Source organism: Peromyscus leucopus, chromosome 4 (assembly GCF_004664715.2).
Source record: "Peromyscus leucopus breed LL Stock chromosome 4, UCI_PerLeu_2.1, whole genome shotgun sequence".
Classification (NCBI taxonomy): Eukaryota; Metazoa; Chordata; class Mammalia; order Rodentia; family Cricetidae; genus Peromyscus; species Peromyscus leucopus.
In genome coordinates this window covers 6,373,242-6,394,684 of record NC_051066.1, presented here as the reverse complement: position 1 = coordinate 6,394,684, position 21,443 = coordinate 6,373,242, and the positions used below count along the sequence as shown (strand labels likewise).

At 52.3% G+C, this 21,443-nt stretch overlaps 1 protein-coding gene across 3 annotated transcripts in view; it reads right to left on the bottom strand.

The window, feature by feature from the left end:
* Window positions 1–21,443, bottom strand: part of Lrsam1 (leucine rich repeat and sterile alpha motif containing 1) — a 49,491-nt gene that overhangs the window by 4,620 nt on the left and 23,428 nt on the right. For 2 of the 3 annotated variants that reach the window (XM_028884755.2, XM_028884756.2), the window contains exons 12-22: window positions 17,371–17,400; window positions 17,134–17,256; window positions 16,238–16,377; window positions 15,333–15,377; window positions 11,158–11,228; window positions 9,402–9,501; window positions 8,190–8,277; window positions 6,529–6,603; window positions 5,024–5,104; window positions 2,714–2,809; window positions 991–1,089 (exon numbers count right to left, since the gene is read on the bottom strand). In XM_028884755.2, coding sequence (XP_028740588.1) covers window positions 991–1,089; window positions 2,714–2,809; window positions 5,024–5,104; window positions 6,529–6,603; window positions 8,190–8,277; window positions 9,402–9,501; window positions 11,158–11,228; window positions 15,333–15,377; window positions 16,238–16,377; window positions 17,134–17,256; window positions 17,371–17,400 — 948 coding nt within the window. The remainder of the gene's footprint in view (window positions 1–990; window positions 1,090–2,713; window positions 2,810–5,023; window positions 5,105–6,528; window positions 6,604–8,189; window positions 8,278–9,401; window positions 9,502–11,157; window positions 11,229–15,332; window positions 15,378–16,237; window positions 16,378–17,133; window positions 17,257–17,370; window positions 17,401–21,443) is intronic. The other variant, XM_028884757.2, reaches the window with a different exon arrangement.

Sequence of the window (21,443 nt, the reverse complement as noted above, 5' to 3'; positions counted from 1 at the left end):
AGGAGACGAGAGAGGAGCTAATAGGGGAAAGAACTAGATAGATGAGAACCTAGAAGGGACAGAACTAGATGTAGGAATTAAGATAGAACCTAGAGGGGACAGTAGATAAATATAGAGAGAAATCAGACAAGAAAGGAGCTAGACATGAAAACAGAACTGAAGCTGTGTATAAAGGATGCTATGCCAGAGGAATTAAAGCAAGTGGACTATAGAGCTCCGTGTGCTGAGATTCTATTTCCTGAAAATAGTCCTCGCCGTTAGTAGTTCTCTCTCCTGAGCCCCTGGGATGTATAATATTAAGGCTGGTCCCTCTAATATTCTACAAGACAGTTCTGGGGGTCTGATGCCCTCTGGCCTCCAGGGGCACCTGCATGCACATGGTGCACATAAACTTTCACAGGTACATACACACACATACAAACAAAGTAAATCTAGGCTGGGTTTGGTGGCACATGCCTTTAATCCCAGCACTTGGGAGGCAGAGGCATGTATATTTCTGTGAGTTCAAGGCCAGCCTGATCTACACGACAAGTTCTAGGATAGCCAGTGATACACAGTGAGACCCTGCCTCAAAATAAAACAAAACACATTCATACAAAAACCCCAAAACTAAACATTAAAAAAGAAATTGTGTGTGTTAGGCCAGGTGTGGTGGCGCACACCCTCAGTCCCAGCACTCAGGAGGCAGAGGCAGGGAGATCTCTGTGAGTTCCAGGTCAGCCAGGGCTACGTAGGGAGACCTTATGTGTATGTGTGCACATGAGTGCACAAAGAGAGGGAAGGGGCGGGACCACACCTGCCCCGCCCACCTGCCCCGCCCACAGCAAGGACCACTCTCCTTCCTCTCCCATAGGTGAATACTCACTCACTTTCCTTGCAGGAAGCTGACACGTGGGATCCCCAGTGCAGTGGTTCCCACTGGGGCTGGGCTGAGGTATCTCTGGAAAGATCCCTCTAGCTCCTGGGCCAGATGAGCACCAGGGTCCTTACCTGCAGCTTCAAGGACAGAGGCTTCTGGTTCAAGAGCCGCTGGTACTGGATAAGCCAGTAATTTTCCTGCTTGGTTTCGCTCTTGGCTTCTAATTCCACCTGCCAATAACAGAAGTTGACACGATTAGCTGCCGTTCAGATTCCAGTCAGGAAACAGATGATCAAACCGTGTCTCCGACTCCACGATCCTCCGAGTGTGCGGGCTTTCCCATCTGTTCACCTGCTCACCTGCTGTAACCTCAGGGCAGACAGGAAGCACAGCTGTGCCCAACAGCTGCAGAGAACCAGCTCGGCAGGGGAGCCCTGCTCCTGGCCTCCCACACTCAGCCCCACCCTGTCACTAGCTGAGAGGGACCCCTTTCGTCTGTTTGTGGGACAGCAAAGTCTTGTGCAGCCACCTCTGTCCCCAAGAGCAGGCCTGACCTGGATGCTAGGCAGGTCTCTTCAGGAGAAGGGCGCTTTTGCTGGACAGGGCTGTCACCAATGGCAGTGAGGTCTTTGCTCTGTCACTGGGATGTTCATAAAGGTTGTTCTGGGTGGGTGCTATCCCAGAGGCACCCTCCTCCCAACTCTGGAAGAGCCGACCCCCCAGGGAGGGATTCACATCTGTCCCAGTGCTACAGCAAGATCTGGGCAGGTCTGTCTTGCTCTAGAGCGTGTGCTCCAGACAGATGCAGCAGCAGGCATCTGTCTCTCAGCGGCTCTGCATCTGACTGTCCTTGGCGGTCCCTCCTGAGACGGCCGGGAACTCCACTGTCCTTTCTTAAGTTTGGATATAACATTAATTTGTCTTGCACGCGCCTCCCTGCCCCCACACAGCACACACGCGGAGGTCAGAGGACAACCGTGGGGACAACCGTGGGAGGTGGTTCTGTCCCTCCACCGGGTGTCCCGGTAGAACCCGGCCATCAGGCTTGGCGGCAGTATTAGACCCTGCTGAACCGTCTCACGGCCTTCTCCCTTCTCCTCTGTACTGTGCCCCGGAGGGCTGGGGTGATGGGGTTGTGGCACTATGCCAGGCAACATTTTCCTTCCGGGTCCGTGGTCCCGACTGGTCTGTTATCTGGTGCTTCCTCCCTGAGACATGTGGCTCCTGGGCCTGCTGAGGTAAGGTCACTGCTCACACACTAGCGAGGCATCCTGGGGAATGGGTCACTTTGGATGGGCATGGACACATCACCTGGGCTGTGTGTGCTCTGTGAGAGCTGGCCCCACTCGTCTCAACTGGTCTAGGATGGACGTTTGGGACATTCAAAGATAGGAGTGATTCCATCTTTTCAGCCCTGGCTGGCAAGCCTAGCCAGAGTGTGTAGGAACCGATGTCTGGAGTGGGATTCAGCCAACCTGACATATGCCAGAGTGAAAGGCCAGAACCAGTCACACCGAACGGCTGGGCCACTCCGGCTAGAAGCAGTGGTCTGCTCTCAACGAGTCCTGTCCTGGGGAGAATACTGGGGACTGCCCTCCAACACATCTCGAGGGCATGGAGAGCCCTGTGCAGGGGCTGAGACGTGTGTTCTCTCCTCCTGCTGACTCTGGATGTGCTGTGATCAGCTCTCTGACTGTGAGGAAATAAACTCCCTAAGACAGCACCCAAGGACCTGGCACCTGAAGTTCCCTTCGATGAGCACCTACTACTGGGATAACAAGCGCTTCAGGAGCGCACACGGCACCGAGGGGCGCACGCCCAGGTGAGGAGGCAGAGCAGAGGCCGAGAGCATACCAGGATGTCATGGAGCTCTTCTTCTCGCTGCCTCTTCTCTTTGAGGAGCTGCTGGAGCAGGCTGCTGAGCGCCCAGCGCTGCTCCGAGATCATCTCCTGCAACAAAGGATCAGACCTGAGGCCACTGTCGGCTCCTGCGGTGTCCCCACGATGCAGCCAGGCACGGCCTGGGAGCCCCACTAACTGAATTCAGGCTCTGACTGACGCCTCTAGGCCGAGTGGAGGGACCGAGTCTGGAGGTCCCTATTCTTGCAGCAACCCACCTCCTCCCAAGCCCTCAGGCCAGGCATGGGACCCTAGTGACGGTGACAGTGGAGGGGGAAAGGCCACACAAAGGGGATGACAAGCCACAGGTCTTGATTGACCACAGCACACAGGTGGAAGTTAATGCAAGAAGGGCTGATGTGGAACCGGAATGAGGAGGGGGTACCACACACAGAGCAGGGGGGCACCACACACAGATGAGGAGGGGGCACCACACACAGATGAGGGGGGCACCACACACAGATGAGGGGAGCACCATACACAGATGAGGGGGGCACCATACACAGATGAGGAGGGGAGCACCACACACAGATGAGGAGGGGGCACCACACACAGATGAGGAGGGGGCACCATACACAGATGAGGGGGCACCATACACAGATGAGGAGGGGAGCACCACACACAGATGAGGGGGGCACCATAAACAGATGAGGGGGGCACCATACACAGATGAGGAGGGGGCACCATACACAGATGAGGAGGGGAGCACCACACACAGATGAGGAGGGGGCACCATACACAGATGAGGGGGCACCATACACAGATGAGGGGGCTGCCACACACAGATGAGGGGGCACCATACACAGATGAGGAGGCTGCCACACACAGATGAGGGGGCACCATACACAGATGAGGGAGCACCATACACAGATGAGGAGGGGAGCACCATACACAGAGGAGGAGGGGGGCACCATACACAGAGGAGGGGAGCACCATACACAGATGAGGAGGGGGGCACCATACACAGATGAGGGGGCACCATACACAGATGAGGGGGCACCATACACAGATGAGGGGGCACCATACACAGATGAGGAGGGGAGCACCATACACAGATGAGGAGGGGAGCACCATACACAGAGGAGGGGGCACCATACACAGATGAGGGGGCACCATACACAGATGAGGGGGCACCATACACAGATGAGGAGGGGGCACCATACACAGATGAGGAGGGGGCACCATACACAGATGAGGAGGGGGCACCATACACAGATGAGGAGGGGGCACCATACACAGAGGAGGGGGCACCATACACAGATGAGGGGGCACCATACACAGATGAGGAGGGGGCACCATACACAGATGAGGAGGGGGCACCATACACAGATGAGGGGGCACCATACACAGATGAGGAGGCTGCCACACAGGGAGACACGTGCCAACTGCCCTGTTTTTGTGACCACAAACTTATCTTGTCCTCGGAAACCCCACGGAGGTCCCAACAGTGACAGCCCTGTGACTCAAACGGGCAAGGACCAAGAGTGGTGGCCGCTTCCCTGCGCAGCCCAGCTCCTCATCTGTGAAAACCATCGGGCTCACCCAGAACATTCTCTGATGGGCTGATGACACAGGCCAGCCATGAACAATGGCTCCCACCTTAGAGAGGGGCTTACGAGGGGCAGTGGAAATAATGACAGGTCTAAGGCCACCTAGGGCAGCGGGACCCTCAGTTCTGGGAGGCTGTGGGTCAACTCTTCTCCTGGGCACAGACAGTGGCAGGTGGAAGCCCGGCGTGAGCATGTGTTCACATGCCATCCTACCCTGTTCCTGTGTGCGTCTAGGGAGACTGAGGTTCAGGGAAGGGAGAAGGGGACCCCTTTCCTCCATGTGCCAAGGCTGTATGGCCAGGCTGTGTGTGAGCCACAGCCAGGTCCCAGTGTCCAGTGCAGACTGCTATGTGCCAATCCGTGCTGCCCCCGGGGGTCTGTGAGCAGCCAGCTTCTGTTCACAGGCTCTTGAGATACCCCAACTCCCCCAACAGGGAATATCAGCCCAGAGAGTGGGACCTGAAGCCCGCCTGGCCACACAGCCACCAGCCCAGAGAAGGGAATGCAGAGATGGTGATGGTGCCCATCAGGCCTGGCAGTGAAACCTTCCTCTGACCCTCTTGCCCAGCACAAGCTGCCGCTGATCCTGGGCCGTGCTGGACCCAGGGCTGGACCTGCCCTCTGCCTGCGGGGAACCCCGTGCCTGGGCCTGAGGAGCAGCCGCTCTGGGGTCGGGCATGGGGTGAGGGTGTTGTCCGGCTGGAGCCTCACATACCTGCAGCGTCTCTGTGTCCAGGGATTTCCTCTTTAACTCCAGCTGTGTCAGCTGCAGTAACTCAGTCTCTATTAGCCTAATCTAAACAGAAGACGAGACAGGGGCGTTGATGGACAATCACACGATCCCTTAGGTGCTGCTGCCTGGCCAAGCAGGGACCAGAGACCTTTGCCAGGAGGCTGGGTAGCCCCGGACACGGTGGAGCTTGTGCGCCTTGGGATCTCACTAAAGGGAATAAAAACAAGCTGCCACTTCACGGCCCTGGGTGGCCTGGAACATGGACATACATGTCTCGGTCAACATCACTGACCGAGAGCCCAGCACGGGGCCCATCTCAGGGCGGGCACTGGGTGAAAGTCTGTGAGACGGAGGGCTTCCTTCCTGCTCATCACTGGGGCCTTTATCTGTGGACTGTGGCATGAACATGCTTCTTTCATGTAGCCGTCAAGGGGGCCAGCGGGTAACAAACGTGACTCAGTAATGAGCTGCGGTTATTTGCCGATCACCTCCTGTGCGCTGCCGGGCTGCAGCGGCTTCATTTCACTGGTACTCTGGCTGTTGGGGCGCATTACTGCCTTCACCAAAGGTAAGGAAACTGACGCTCAGTGTGGTTAAGGAACTTGTCCAAGGACACAGAGCAGAGTGGTGAGAGAATGTTTCCTTGGGATAGCCCAGCTCAAGGTCTGAAGTGGAACAGGGTCACTGAGAATATCTGGGGGTCACCACATGCTCCCAGGCCCCACAGCCAGTGACTTCTCTAACCCTGCCAGTCAATCAATGTCCCTGTGGCCTTTTCCAACCCTGAGTCCCTGACCCCACCATCCCTGGTCAGAGGAATGAGCTTCATGTCTGGCAATGTGGGATTGAAATTAAAGAGGGAGATAAAAAAAAAAATCCAGCTGGTTTAGGTCAAACAAGAAGAGAAAAAGAAAGGAGAGCATGCAAAAACACGAGGTTCATGTGAACACAAAGTGATGTGCGCTCCCATAGCCTGACAGCTTGCAGAGCCTCTGGCCCAGCCCCACGAGCTCCAGCAGGGCCTGCCCAAGGCCACCCCACAGGTCAGCAGTGGAGTCTAGATGGGAGGGTGGCCTCCCCCTACCAAGCCAGGGTCCTTCCTCAGCAGATCTTAGGACCTGGCTGCCCACTCAAGTGGGAAATCCAACCCACCCCCAGAAGCCACTGTTCAGTCATTTTGAGCTGATGGGGGTACTGGAGTCCGAGCTGGCCAGTTTCCCAAAGAGCCACGTTACAGCTGCCCTCTCTCCAGCCCATGTATCATGGCGGCACACACTGTATCTGCCCGCAGGCTCTGGCCAGGTTCTGGGAGGAGGCCATCTCCAGCGCTGTTCAAGGCACGAGGCACCAGTCCCACTGGTGGCTGCTGGGGAAAAGAAGGTCTCCCGGGGAGAGGTCTCACGTGAGCTGGCCAGCCAGACTCCAGTCTTTTGACGGCTGGCCCAGCGAGCCAGGTCTGTAAGGGGAGCAGGACCAGCTGCACTCACCTGGTTCCTGATCTGCCGATGCGCCAGGTCTTTCTTCACCTGGAGAGCCTCGAATGCAGCCTTCTGCATCACACTCTGCAACAGACCACACACAGACCACTCGGCTGAGGGCACTCCCTGCCCTTCCGAGGGCACACACCAGCCACAGGGAGCAACATCTGCCTAAAACACCTTCAAGTGTGACTTCATGTTTCCGGGGAGACAGACAGCTCCCCTCTCCTTCCTTTTGATGCAGGGTCTATGTAACTCAAGTTGTTTTGAATCCTGCCTCAATCATCCTGCCCCAGTCTTCCGAGTGGTGGATTACTAGCATATGCCACCACACCCAGCTGGAGAAATAAGTTTTTTCCAGACAGGGCTTCTCTGTGTAGCCCTGGCTGTCTGTAGACCAGAGTGGCTTTGAACTCAGAGATCTGCCTGCCTCTGCCTCCTGAGTGCTGGGATTAAAGGAGTGCGCCACCACCACCCAGCTGAGAAGTAACTTTTTATCTTATCTGTTTAAAAAAAAAAAAGGTGCTACTAAGGGCTCTGGGGTCAAAGGGCAGATCAGAATCTGTGTTTGTATGACTGACTGAGAAGAGTCAGGGTAACAGTGGTATTCTGAAGAATGAGAAGAACACCAGAGACCACAGGAGGGGAAGGGTGGCCCCAAACTCGGAGGAACAGAAGGCCTTGCAGCAAAATCATGCTGCCGCCCGCTGTGACTGGAGTCCTGGGTCCTCAGAGGGGAGGGTACAGCCACACCTTATCTACCAGTGGTCCTTTTTTCTTTTTTCCTCTCTCCTTTTTGAATGGTACTCAAGACTCTTTATTTTTTGAGGTGAGGTGGTCTTATGTATCCTAAGCTGGTCTCAAACTTCAACTCTGTATGTAGCTGAGGATGACCTTGAACTTCTGATCCTCCTGTATTCACCCCCCCATGACAGGACTACAGGTGTATGCCACCACACCATTTCCTGAGGTGCTGGGGATGGAACCTTGGTCTTCAGGCATGCTAGGGAATCTGTCTACCCACTGAGCCACATGTCCAGCCCTGAACACTGGATTCCTACAACAGACGTTGGCATGCCTGTTTCTGCTGCTCATTTCACAGATGAGGACCTGCTTGTGACTGGTGCCAAGTCTACCCAGATGCCCAGCGTCTCCGTAACTAGAGGCAGGTGCCCTCCCTGAGGACCAGGGTCCCCGGCAGCAAGTCCCACAGACGGTAAACCATGCGTGTTTGGGAAAAGCGGAGCTGGGAAGAGAAGTGGACAAGATGGCTACGCAGGGCTGGGACGACACAAAGACAAAGGGACAGGCCGTGACAAGCGCAGGGCAGATCAGGGCCAGCTTCAGGGAAAAGGCTTCAGGACCACAGCGGGGCCCTTCCTTGCTTGATCCATCAGGTTCTGTGTGGCCGCGTCTGAGCTTCAGCTACAGGGGAAGGCAGTGGCGAGTGTGTGGAAAGAGGAGGCCCTGCCCGGGCTTCCTGAGCAGGACGCCAGCCACCTCTGGGCACTAAAAGTCCTTAGGTGGAGCGCCTGCTCAGGGTGGGAGAGGCAAGGGGAGCTTCTCTAGAGTCAGGGACCAGAGGGCTGTGCCTGGAGGCTCAGGTCACAAGGTCACAAGGTCCCTGGGTCCCACCCGAGGTTGCAGTCAGGCCCCTGGCAAGGGCTTACCTCCTGAAGGATCTGGCTGATGGCTTTGCTCTGATCCATCTGCTGCCATGACAGAATCTGCTGGAACCGCTTGTCCATTTCCGCCATGCTGCCAGAAAAACAGCAGTTACACACTGAGTATTTCCTGAGCACCTACTGTGTGCTGGGCACCTTGGGGGAGACCGAGATAAACAATCACTCAGCACACTACAGAGGGCAGCGTGCAGTCTCACGGACATCAAGGAGCGGGTAGAGCTCCGAGCTGGCAGAGAAGCACCCCGGTCCTCCACTGGATCTCTTTCACAACACCCCCTGAAGTGGATGCCTAGCTCCGGCCCAACCACCTCTTGATGTCCTGGTGAGCCGCTCAGCTTCTGGAATGGTCCTCGCAGCATTTCTGCACTGGCTGTACTGTGTTCAGACTACAAGGCTGGTGACCGGCACAGAACCTGCAGCCTCAGGCTTCCCAAGCATCAAGACGTCCACTTCAAGTTTCCTTCACATTAACTTTAAAACTGTTTTGGTGTTTTTAAAAAAGGCTTATTTTTATGAGTGTTTGCCTGCATATATAGAAGTACACCACATGTGTGCAGTGCCCACAGAGACTAGAAGGACACCAGGTCCCTCAGGACTGGAGCCACCATGCGGGTGTTGCAAACTGAACTCTGGTTCTCTACAAGTACAGCCAGCGCTTTAAACAGCTGAGCCAACTCTCTAGCCGTGTGTGTGTGTGTGTGTGTGTGTGTGTGTGTGTGTGTGTGTGTGTGTGTATGTGTATGTGTGTGTGTGCGCGCGTGTGGACAGGGTCTCATGTAGCTCAAATGGGTGCTGAATTCACTAGGTAATTTACCCACGATCTTCCTGCTCTACCTAACAAACCTGTGCCACCATGCCCGGCCAAGACTTGAATTGTTTGTTTTGTTTTGACTGTGCCCCCAGAAGCTCAGCTTTGATGTACAGGGGATGGCTAACAGTTCTGTCTCCACACACAGGCCAGCCCCCGACACACGGAATGGGCCAGAGGTAGACGGCTGCCTTCACTCATCGCTGCCCAACCCTGACTCATGACGAGTCTAGATGGGGAAGCCCAGAGGTCGGCCATCTCTGTCCTGGTAACACTGCCGCGGCTGGGATGGCCTGGGGAGTCAGGGCTCAGCTTTCGCTCCACTCTTGGACCCCCAGCTGACTCTCTCGGAGCCCTCACCCGGGAACACACGCTCTTCCTTACCTTACCTGGAACAGGCCTGCTGGACCAGGCTCTGCCTCTGAGACTCATAGGCCATCTGGATGAGGCGGCTCTTACAGCTCTCGGTCAGCATCTGCTGCATGGCGGCTGTGGAGAGAGAGACAGCTGTGAGCTGCTGAGAAAAGGTGGCTGCTCTTGGGGCTCCCTGCTGAGGACAGGCCCAGGGGGTCCCTGCTCACTGCTGGACAGTCATTCTTAACAAAGTCCCTTCCTCTTTCCTTCCTTCCTCCCTTGACAGTTTTGCTAAATAGCCAGACTGGCCTTGGACTCCCATCCTCCTGCCTCAGCATCCTGAGTTCTCTGACTGCAGATGAACACCAGCACCCAGCCTTAAACATATCTAGCCGGGCGGTAGTGGCACACATCTTTAATCCCAGCACTCGGGAGGATCTCTGTGAGTTTGAGGCCAGTGTGGTCTACAGAGTGAGATCCAGGAAAAGCGCAAAGCTACACAGAAAAACCCTGTCTTGAAAAACCAAAAAAAAATAAAAAAAATAAAAAAATAAAAAAATCTGTATTGCTGGGTGCTGGTGGCGCACACCTTTAGTCCCAGCAATCAGGAAGCAGAGGCAGGTGGGCAGATCTATGTGAGTTTAAGGCCTGGTCTACAAAGCGAGTTCCAGGACAGCCAGGCCTGTTACAAAGAGAAACCCTGTCTTGAAAAACCAAAAATAGCACCCCCCACTTTGTTATTTTTTGTTGAATTCTTTAAAATACAAAAAATTATGTGTATGGCTGTTCTGCGTCTATGTGTTTATGTGTATGTGTTCTGCGTGTGTGACTGTGCACCACGTGCATGCGGTGCCTGTGGAGACCAGAAGGGGGCACTGGATCCCCTGGGCTGGAGTTACAGATGGTCGTGAGTCACCAAGAAGTGCTGGAATTCAAATCCAGGTCCTTTGGAAGGGCAGCCTATGCTTCTAACCACCGAGCCAGCTCTCCTGTTTCCTTGTTGATTTTTTTTTCTAAGTTATAAAAGTCGTAAGGGGCAGGGTGGCTCAGTGCTAGTGTGCTTGCTTAGCGTGTGCTAGGCCCTGGGTTCAATCAAAGCAACAGCAACTGGGAGGTTTGAAAGGCTGAAAACAAAAGCCCTGGACGCTGGTCCCAGCTCTGTGAAATTAACTTAATAAACATCTGGTGATTTCCACAGCTGTTCTTTAACAGATGGTGACAGTGACCTTGAACATAGCTGGCAGTGAGCTGTCCCCTCTGTAGGTGTGGTGAGCACGTGTGTGGCGAGCATGGCCCCTCCATGACAAAGGCCTCAAAGATGGGGTGAGCCAATCTCCATTTCAGCTAAGGACAGGCACTGCCTCCGAGGCCTTCCCTGGCACGTGGCTGCAAGTTCTCAGTGCTGGTCTCGATCAAGTCACATCAGCGCTGACCATGTGGAACCCAGGGCCAACGGGGCACATTGGGAAGGGCAAGAGTGGCCACGTGAGGCTGACCCCGGCTCTCAATGGCAGAAGCCAGAGCAGCTTTGTGACATGTTCAGGAATGACCCCATTGGATCCCCGACAGTCCTGTGTGGCAGGCAGGTAACTGTAGTTTCCCCCCATTCTACAGACAGGAAACTCGAGACTCAGAATCCAAGCTTGCCTGACCCCAGAGCCTGAGCGCCACAACAGACCTGGCTGCCCTTCCTCAGGGTGGACACTCAGTACCCTCCACATGAGACTGAGAGGAACAGTACCCACAAGCACTGTCCACAAGCACTCTCATTGTTCCCACCCCACAACTCACAGGCGATCTCACGTTGCCTCAGGTTCTCTGTCTCCTCCTGGGTTATGGACATCAACTGTTCCATTCTTATTCTAGGAAGAAAAAAAAAATAAAATCAAAACCCATCCATTCATTCCAACTAGAATCTTACGAGATAGACACTTCCTCCTCCAGGAAGTCTGCCCTGATATATCAATCCATGCTGCATGCCCACAGCACCACACACATCTGAGGATGTTGTTAACCTTGAGCCTTAGCTTCAAAGGATCTCGTGTAGAAGGTGATTACTCTTGAGGACAGTGGGCCACCAACGTTAGGAGCCAATACTATGAACACATAGGAAGGAAGACACCTAACATCCTGGTCCACTGAAGGGCAGGGCAGGCTGAGGTCACGGACACTGGCCGCGTTGTGCTGGTAACTTCAGACAATGGGCACCTTCGTGCGCTGCCCAGAGGAGTGTACACTGCCAACAGGTCTGTGAGAGTCCCATCCTCACCTGAATCTTCGCATTCACCCCAAAATGTCCACTTATGGCGCCTAAGGGGACAGCAGCCTAGAGACGGCTTCAAAGGTTTTTATTGTTTTGCTCGTTCTGACGCAGGGTCTCTCTATTGTGTAGCCCTGGCTGTTGCCACTGCCTTCTGAGGTTTTAAAAATATTATTTTATGTGTATAGTTTTATTTATTTATTATGTATACAGTGCTCTATCTGCATGTACACCTGCAGACCAGAAGAGGGCGCCAGATCTCATTACAGATGGCTGTGAGCCACCATGTGGTTGCTGGGAATTAAACTCAGGACCTCTGGAAGAACAAGCAGTGCTCTTAACCGCTGAGCCATCTCTCCAGCCCCCATGTATATAGTTGTTTTTTTTTTTTTTCTCCCACATGTGTGTCTGCGTCCCACATTCATGCCTAGTGTCCACAGGGCACAAGAGGCTGTCAGATCCCCTGGACCTAGAGTTACAGACAGTTGTGAGCCGCCATATTGGGTGCTGGGGATTGAACCCGGGTCCTCTGGAAGAGCAGCCAGTGCTTGTAACTGCTGAGCCGTCTCTCCAGCCTCTACAAACAAGGTTGTGGGCACAAAACTACATCCATGACATAAGAGTAAAAAACTTAGAGGTAACTTTCCACACGCGGTGCATGCTGGGTGCTTTTGTGTTCTCACATGCCAAGAGTGCCTCGATCACTCAGCACCCTGCACGTTCCTGAGTGTGACTTAGTTCAAAGGCCTGGACCCTCCGAGAGGCTCCAACCACTGCCACCTGATACGGGGCTGTCCTCTGGCCTAGCCCAGCACTAGACACGGTCTGTTAGTAGTGGCGGAATGGACGGAATGGATGGTGCCACCAGTTCCCACTGGCGAGGCCTCCGCAGCCACACAGCTGGCCTGGGCAGGACAGACCCCAGGGAGCATTCTGAAGACCCTCCTGTGGTGAGGGCTGAGGTGGCTGGGGAGAGGAGGTTCCCAGGACAGCTCAGAAATACTGTTATCGTGGGACCCAGGAGAATCAGGAAAGAGTCACAGTAGATGCCTCAGGCGGGGACAGGCAATGGCGCCGGCCCTTCCCACCATCATTTATCTTTGTGTCTTTCTATCTCTTTTGGACAGGCCTCACTATATAGCCTAGGCTAGCCTGGAACTTCTTATGCAGACCAGGTTGGTCTTGAGCTTGTAATCCTGAGTGCTAGGATTACAGACGTGCACCACCACACTTGTGTGTGTGCGTGTGCATGCACGTGAGTATGAGTGTGTGTACATGTATTGTTTGTGGAGGCCAAAGGTCAATGCTGCATGTCTCCCTCTATCTCTTCCTACCTTACTTTGAGACAAGGTTTCTCATTGAACTGAAGTCATGAGTTTCTCCCCGCTGGCCAGCCAGAGCTTTTCAGGTTCCTGTTTCTACACACACCCCACCCCCATCCTGCAATGGCGGGATGCACTCCCACGCTTGGGTTTTGTGCAGAGGCTAAGGATGGTCTGAACTCAGACCCTCATCCTGTGTGGGAAGCTCTCTAGTGAGCCATCTCTCAGTCCCTTCCTGGTATGAGTACTCACTACGTAGAAGCTGGCCTTGAACTCCTGATCCTTCTGAACTCTGGCTTCACTTCCCTAACGCTAGAAGGACAGCTTCATGCCAACGGTGACCTATGACTTTCTCTGATGACAAATGCCTCAAAGTGGCCAACTTGGTAAATCCCAAGACAGAGAGAAAACAAAGACCATTCCTGTCTACCACAGACGCCCAGCACAACCCTGGGGATGGGCCCCTTTGCTTTCCACTTGCAAAACATTGCAAGAGCTACACTGTGTGCTGTGGAATAATCCTCTTGTACACTGTAAAGATTTGTCACTCAAATTGGTTAATGGAGTGCTGACTGGCTGGTAGCTGGACAGGAAGTTAGGTGGGAAAGCCAAGCTGAGAATGCTGGGAAGAGGAAGGACGGAGTCAGGAGTCACCAGGCAGACGCAGAGGAAGCAAGATGAGAACGCTGTACTGAGCAAAGGTACCAAGCCACATGGCTAAACATAGGTAAGAATTATGGGTTAATTAAAGTGTAAGGGCTAGTTAGAAATAAGTCTGAGCTACCAGCCGAGCATTTATAAGTATTACTAATAGGCCTCCGAGCCAATTACTTGGGAAGTGGCTGCGGACATTTGGGAGTTGCTGGCGGGACAGAAACTTCTGCCTACAGCTGTGTCCACGCTGCTCTGATGCTGCCCACTTTTAGCAACGAGGGATACAGTTGGTCCTTGTACCTGTGGGTTCTGTCTGCAGGTCCAACCAACTGCTGATCAGTACTATTTGGAAAAATCTTGTGTCTATACTGGCATGAGTATGTGTTGTCCCCCCCATCTCCTAAGCAATGGAGCAGGGCTGCTATGTGCACAGCATCTACATTGTATCGGGTATCACAAAGCAGGTACAGCAGGCCGGAAAATGCATCTACATTGTATCAGGTATCACAAAGCACGTACAGCAGCCCGGGAAATGTATGAGGCTCTAGGCCAGTGGTTCCCACCCTTGGTAACGCTGTGACCCTTTAATACAGTTCCTCATGTTGTGGTGACCCCAACCATAAAATTATTTTCGTTGTTACTTCGTAACTGTAACTCTGCTACTGTTATGAATCAGAATGTAAATATCTGTGTTTTCCGATGGTCTTAGGCGACCACTGTTATTAAATTCCTTGTCATGACCCACAAAGAATTACTGCTCTAGGCAAATATTTCACTTTATTTAAGGGACCTGAGCAGCTGTGGTTTGGGTCACATTCCTTTTATTTCTACAAATGTGGATTTTAAAAATTTTCATTCATTTATTTCCGGGTTAGGACAGGGTCTGTGTATGTAGCCTTGGGTGTTCTGGAACTCACTCTGTAGACCACGCTGGTCTACAACTCACAGAGACCTGACTGCCTCTGCCTCCTTAGTGCTGGGATTAAAGGTGTGTGCCACTTGTACCTGGACTAAATGTGAATTTTTTTTTCTTTTTTTTTTTTGAGACAGGGTTTCTCTGTGTAGTTTTGCGCCTTTCCTGGAACTCACTCTGTAGACCAGGCTGGCCTCAAACTCATAGAGATCCATCTGCCTCTGCCTCCCGAGTGCTGGGATTAAAGGTGAGCGCCACCACTGCCTGGCTAAATGTGAATTTTTAAAGATGTTTTATAGCCAAAATACAGACAGGCATTACAGATCCATCTTCCTTCTTTCATATTTCTCAGTTTTTCTTGAGAGTGTACATTTATTTTAAGAAACTAAAAGAAGAGCTGGAGAGATGGCTCAGAGGTTAAGAGCACTGGCTGCTTTTCCAGAGGTCCTGAGTTCAATCCCCAGCACCCACATGGTGGCTCACACCATCTGTAATGAGATCTAGTGCCCTCTTCTGGAGTGAAGACATACATGCCAGCAGAACACTGTATACATAATAAATAAATTTTAAAAAATTAAAAAAAAAAAGAAACTAAAAGAAGAGCTATTATTAACTAGATGCCAAGAGGTAATTCTCCTAGAGCACCAGGGAGACTTCCCAGTACAAGGGAGGAGCCCATGGCTCCCTTTCCCCAGAGCTGTGAGCGCCCCAGGGTATCCACTCCCCAGAGCAGTGAGCACCCTAGGTTGCCATGTCCCCCAGAGCTGGAGTGCCCCTGGGAACTGTCTCTAGACACTGGTCCTAGAGGCTCACTCACCTCTCATTCTCCAGTGACTTCAGAATCTCAGAACTCTTCTTCTGCCTGTGGGAAAAACCAGAGATGGGCCCTGTGAGTACCAGTGATGCTGCTTCTAACCAAGCTGCCCACCTCACCACACTGGCTGAGCTCACTACCCAGGAGCTCTGTTCTCAGGCTGTGAAGCCCTCTAAGGCTCTCTGTGACAGGAGAGTCAAAGCACTTCTTAGGCGGCTGGATAAGGTGGTGCACACCTTTAATCCCAGCACTTGGGAGGCAAAGGCCAGCGATCTCAGAGTTCGAGGCCAGTCTGGTCTACAGAACGAGTTCCATGACAGCCAGGGCTACACAGAGAAACTTGTCTTGGAAAAGACCACAAGTGTGGGAACACAGAGCGCCTGGCACAGAAGCACCAGCCAGTGTCTCCTTTCCTGCACTCACTCACTTTGTCACTGACAGATGACAGAAGAAAGAGGACCCAAGGCAGGGAAGAAGGAAGCAGGGGCTCGTGGAGCATGTGGCTATAGCCAGTTTCTAGAATCTTCCTATGGTGGACCCCTAACCCAATGTTTTCAGACTTGAGATTTCTACTCGGCTCCTTTCTCTCCATCTCCATCACAAACGGCTCTTGGTAGTCCCTATGTAAGACAGTTTGTTACCTATAGGTTAGCCCTCAGGAAACAGAATACTTGGAAGCCACCTGCAGGAGCAGGCTGTGATTTTCACCTGCTAATGTGGAGAAGGGAAATGGGCCTTGGGGAGAAGTGCAGTCAGCAGTCCTGGGACGGAGCCCGGTCTGCAATCCCCAGGATAGGCTCTCTGCAAATCAGAGCACTGACCCGCCTTCCCTGGATCCTGGCAGAGGAATGCCTGGGCAGGGTGAAGACTGTCCTGCCCCCAGGGCATCTGGGGCTGGCCAGACTGACCTCTGATTGTCCTGCAGGAGTCTCTGGATGCGGCTGGCGATGCTCTGCTCGGTCTGCTTCAGCTGCTCCCGCAGCTGCTGCCGCTCTGCATCGAGGCAGCGCTGGCGCTCACTCAGGCCCTGCTCCAGCCGCGTCTGCTCCTGCAGCGGGGGAGGCACAGGACCCGATGCATGCAGTCGGGGCTTGACTGGAGGAAGGACAGTGGAGTTCCCATCTCACTTCCTACGTGCCCTCTGTGACCTTGGGCTCGTCCCTCCCTCCCCACTAGGCCTATGAGTGTCCACTGTACCCAAGGAGGCCGGCCAGGGTATCTAGTCAGGACTTCCATTCCTGCTTCCAGGGGATGGTGGGACAGCTCAATCCCCTGCTCTGCCACTTTCCTGGGACACAGGCAGGCTGGTGTGTGGACACTCCCCGGGGCTCAGGTGTGTGGACACTCCCCGGGGCTCAGGCTGGTGTGTGGACACTCCCCGGGGCTCAGGTGTGCGGTCACTCCCCGGGGCTCAGGTGTGCGGTCACTCCCCGGGGCTCAGGTGTGTGGTCACTCCCCGGGGCTCAGGCTGGTGTGTGGTCACTCCCCGGGGCTCAGGTGTGCGGTCACTCCCCGGGGCTCAGGCTGCTGTGTGGTCACTCCCCGGGGCTCAGGCTGGTGTGCGGTCACTCCCCTGGGGCTCAGGCTGCTGTGTGGTCACTCCCCGGGGCTCAGGCTGGTGTGTGGTCACTCCCCGGGGCTCAGGTGTGCGGTCACTCCCCGGGGCTCAGGCTGCTGTGTGGTCACTCCCCGGGGCACAGGGGCTCAGGCTGCTGTGTGGTCACTCCCCGGGGCACAGGGGCTCAGGCTGCTGTGTGGTCACTCCCCGGGGCACAGGGGCACAGGCCGGTGTGTGGTCACTCACCTGCTTGACTGACTGCAGGATCTCATCCTTGTGACTGTAGCTCTGCTGCAGCAGCTCGGCATGCTCTCGCTGCCCGAGGTCCAGGCGCCGCTCAAACTCCAGCTTCTCCAGCATCTTCTGCTCCTGTGGGGACAAGCTGCCTGCCTTCTATGTCTAAAGCAAGCCAGGAGGAAGCTGTCCCCCAAGTCTCTGAGGAGCTGCGATCTTTCAGAGGGAAAGTGGCAGGGAGGGCCTTACCTTTCGCTTCTCATAGTCGGAGAACCGGTTCTGGGGAGAGAAGAGCCAGAGGTGAGGAGAGGGTGGTGGCCGTGGCTCCCTCTGCATACCCTGGCCTGCTGGGCCTGCTTCACTGGGCCGAGGATAGGGAAGGATGAGAACTGATACAGGGGCCTGGGGGCTGCAGTGAGAACCACTGTATGCTTGACACCACGGGAAGGAAGGAGTCCTCCAGGATAGCTCCGGAAGGCAGTGCTGGGCTCCCGAAAGAGCAAAACAGGCCATCTACCTCCTGGATATCTGTGTAACACATCACAGCACCCAACTCTGGCCACCCGAACCTCTGAAAGCACAAAGGTGCTGAGCAGGTTTCTGGAGAATTATTAGAGAGAAAGTGGAGACACTCAGATACGGCCCAATGGGCATGGGCACTGCAGATGCTTCCAAGTCTGAAAGGCCTGAGCTTCACTCTCCAATTTCCACTAACTGCTCAAAGCGACAGGTCACAGAGGCATTCTCATCGACAATGGCAAAGTGGGGAGACTCCCCGGAAGACTGAAGGCGCCCTGCAGGCAGCTGGAGTTCCCACTCACAGCCATCAGATCTGCTCTGTGAGCCGGGGTGAGAGCGGAGACGGCAGAGGCAGGTCCTGCCTGCTCCGGTAGCAGATTTATCTAGATAACTGTGGCAAACTTTGCTGAGCCTCAGGGGCCTTAGGTGCCTGCCTGCTGCGGGTGCTGACCTGTGTGCCCATTTGTCCCTTTACTAGTCCTGAGTCACGGCTATCCTAGTCAGTGAGGAGCATGAGATCAGGAAGGAATGCAGAGACAGGTATCCACAGACACGCTCCTGCCTCCCCGAAGCTCCGACAGGTATCCACAGACACGCTCCTGCCTCCCCGAAGCTCTGACAGGTATTCACAGACACGCTCCTGCCTCCCCAAAGCTCCAACAGGTATCCACAGACACGCTCCTGCCTCCCCGAAGCTCCAACAGGTATCCACAGACATGCTCCTGCCTCCCCGAAGCTCTGACAAGCAGGATTGGGGAGGCGGGAGTGGACTGTAACCAAAACATTTAGCACACAATCTGTTATTTAAAAAGCACTGGTGAGTGGTCCCTGGCAATGTGAAGGACACTGAGAGCCCGGAGATGGTTTAACCTAGGCTGGTGACGCTCACCGGACACATGGACAATAATAATATCATTAAGCTGACAAATATCATCCACAGATCAGCTTTGAACTACAAGGTGCTCAGAGCAATTTTGAGAGGGCTAGCTGAAATGATCCAGTCTCAAAGACTACTTGAATAAGGACTTGAGATAAACCCTGAACTTTGGCATTATACACAGACTGGATAATGAAGGATATAGTTACCTCTCCTAGAATTTGACAATTAACCTAAAATTTTTCTTTCAGGATAAAGAAAACTTCGCCCATACCCAGCAGGAAGCAATTTTAAGACTACGACGCCCACATTCCCAAAGAGGTGGTGTGGGGCAGGTGGTTTTTTGGTCTTTTTAATGGGTTTTGGGTCTGGGATAATTTTCAGTATTTAGGGGGGTTGGTTACAAGTTATTGTCAAGGGTTAAGAAAAAGGCTAAGCAAAGGAGATTAGATTTAAGGTTCTTGTTTAAAAAAAAAAAGAAAGAAAGAAAAGAAAAAGACAATTACTAATACTTTACATTGGATTGAATTGTTTTATATTGTATACAAATTTGAAACTGATATTGTTAGAAAATGCTATATGTATATTTCTAATTGTATTTATACCATTCATTTAACAATGTAATGCAAATTTCTGATCCTTGAATGTTATTATTATCAACTATTAGGATATAAAGAAATGAAAGTTAGTAGTTAGACATTACAATAGAACTTGTAGTCATATTAGATATGTTTTAAAAATTGAGCAGAGATATTTTAGACAGGTCATCTTCAAACCCTTCAGAGATCTACAGAATATGGCATTTAAAATGTTTAAATAACTTAGAAAATTTTTCTTTTTTGAGACATGTCAGCTCCTGGCAGTACTAATCTACTTCAGAGAAAATATGGGCATTGAAGAAACTGCATATGGAGTCAACTTTCATTGTGGCAAAAGTTAGCCACTGGACAACAGAGTATCCTCGAATCAAATGGACAGACAGAACACGAAACAAGGGACTACTGATTCTTGCCAAAACAAGTGTGGTTATGGCTTTATCAAAAGGCATCTTCTGAGGCCAGGACAATATGGCCCCATCCCTGAAGTGGCCTTCGCATCCGGAAAAGGTACGGTGCCCTTTTCTTCGAAGGCAGCTTAAAAGGCAGAGGGCCGATGGCTTCTGTTGTACAATGGAACAGCAGCTGAAAGCTCATGCCTCTCGAAAGTAGACTGGCATTTAATAGAGGGATGTGGAGAAGAAGGGGATGCTGAGATGAAGCCATATATACACAGCCAAGAAAAATGGACAGATGAATTCAAAAACTGTCAACAATTTCTAGAATTTAAAATCCTGAATCATGACAGGACACTAGTGGAATTCAGGTGTTTCTGGTACGTGGACTGCTCTCACCCAATGTGAGGTTGAACTGTTGACCTTGTGTACATCCTACATCACAAATGAGTCTGTCAGATACACTAAGCCTATAGGCTGAAGATGATGCCCCAACACTGCGGAGAAACCTCAGGTGACTGCCCAGGCAGCTGGCTGTTTCTGTCAACTCACAAATTTTTTGGAAGTTGCTTGCATGCACTTCCTGTTTTTATTTTTGTTAGCTAATATTATTCCCTTCTTGGGTCTCTGAGGGAGTTGAAGATTAGTTAGTTATGGTTGAAGATTAGTTAGTTATAGTTGAAAATTAATTAGGATAGAAAGTGCATTAGATACATCTTAGATTTACCAAAATAGGATAGATAATGGAATTATTTCTCTGATTTGTCAAATACCTGGTTAGGTATTTATTACTTGTATATATTGTATATAGTTATTGTACTTTTGTATATAGTTTTTCTTTTGTTAGTTATAACCTTTTGCTTTTTTTTATTAAAATAGAAAAGGAGAAATGTGGTGGTATTCTAATTGTACTGAAATGTGATTTTTGATTGTATGTTAATAAATAAAGTTGCCTGGGAGTCAGAGCTATTAGAGCCATAGACAGAGTGTGGCGGTGGTGGCACATGCCTTTAATCCCATAGATCTCTGTGTGTTCAGGGATACAGCCAGCATTGGAGACATATGCCTTTAAGACCTAGGGGGCTGTACATTCAGACAGTGACGAGGCAGTCACGTGTTTGGGTTTACAACCAATGAGAAGGCAGAACAATAATACTATAAAAAAGACGTACAGACAGGAAGTAGCCTCTTTCGGGAAGCTGGGACACCGCAGGCGGAAGGGTGAGATTTTAGCTCTGAGCTCTGACCTCTCGGCTTTCTCTTTTACATTGTTTCTGTGTTTCTTATTTAATAAGACGGTTAGTTACATCTACATCTGGGACTGAGAACCAGGGCCAGTGAGATGGCTCAGCAGGTAGAGGCTAATTTCAGCAAGCCTGATGACCCCATGATCCCTAGGACCTGCATGGCGGCAGGAAAGTGCAGGGAACCATGGAGCTGGCTTGGCCTGGCCACCTTGAAAGGCAGATGTCTTGGGTTTTTCAGGCTACAGTCTGTGGCTCCTGGGGCACTGTGTGCCTTCCAGTTCCTGAGAGACTGATGCACTCCCTCAGGCAGTGAAGTGTTCAGGCCGCTTTGTGTTTCTCTGTATGCTCCCTTAGCAGTCACGGAAGCTTGACAGGACACTTGGTCTTAGACATTAATCTTGTGTGCCCTGTATGACTTGCCAACTTCACTGGGTCCTGGCAACCATAACTGTATTGGTCCTGACAATTGCCATTATATTCTGTTTCTATAAAGGTACAAAAAGTCTGAGTGCTCTCAATAAAACTGTCACAGCCTCAATTGTGCTGTGGCCCCTCCAACCGGCCTGGGTGAATTCCTCGCGGCCGTATCAGGTGACCTTGGCTGGTAGGTTTAGTGCAGCCAGGTACAGCAGAGGATGGACTCCCGAGGCTTGGCTCTGGTCTTCATGTGCATTCTTTCTCCTCCACG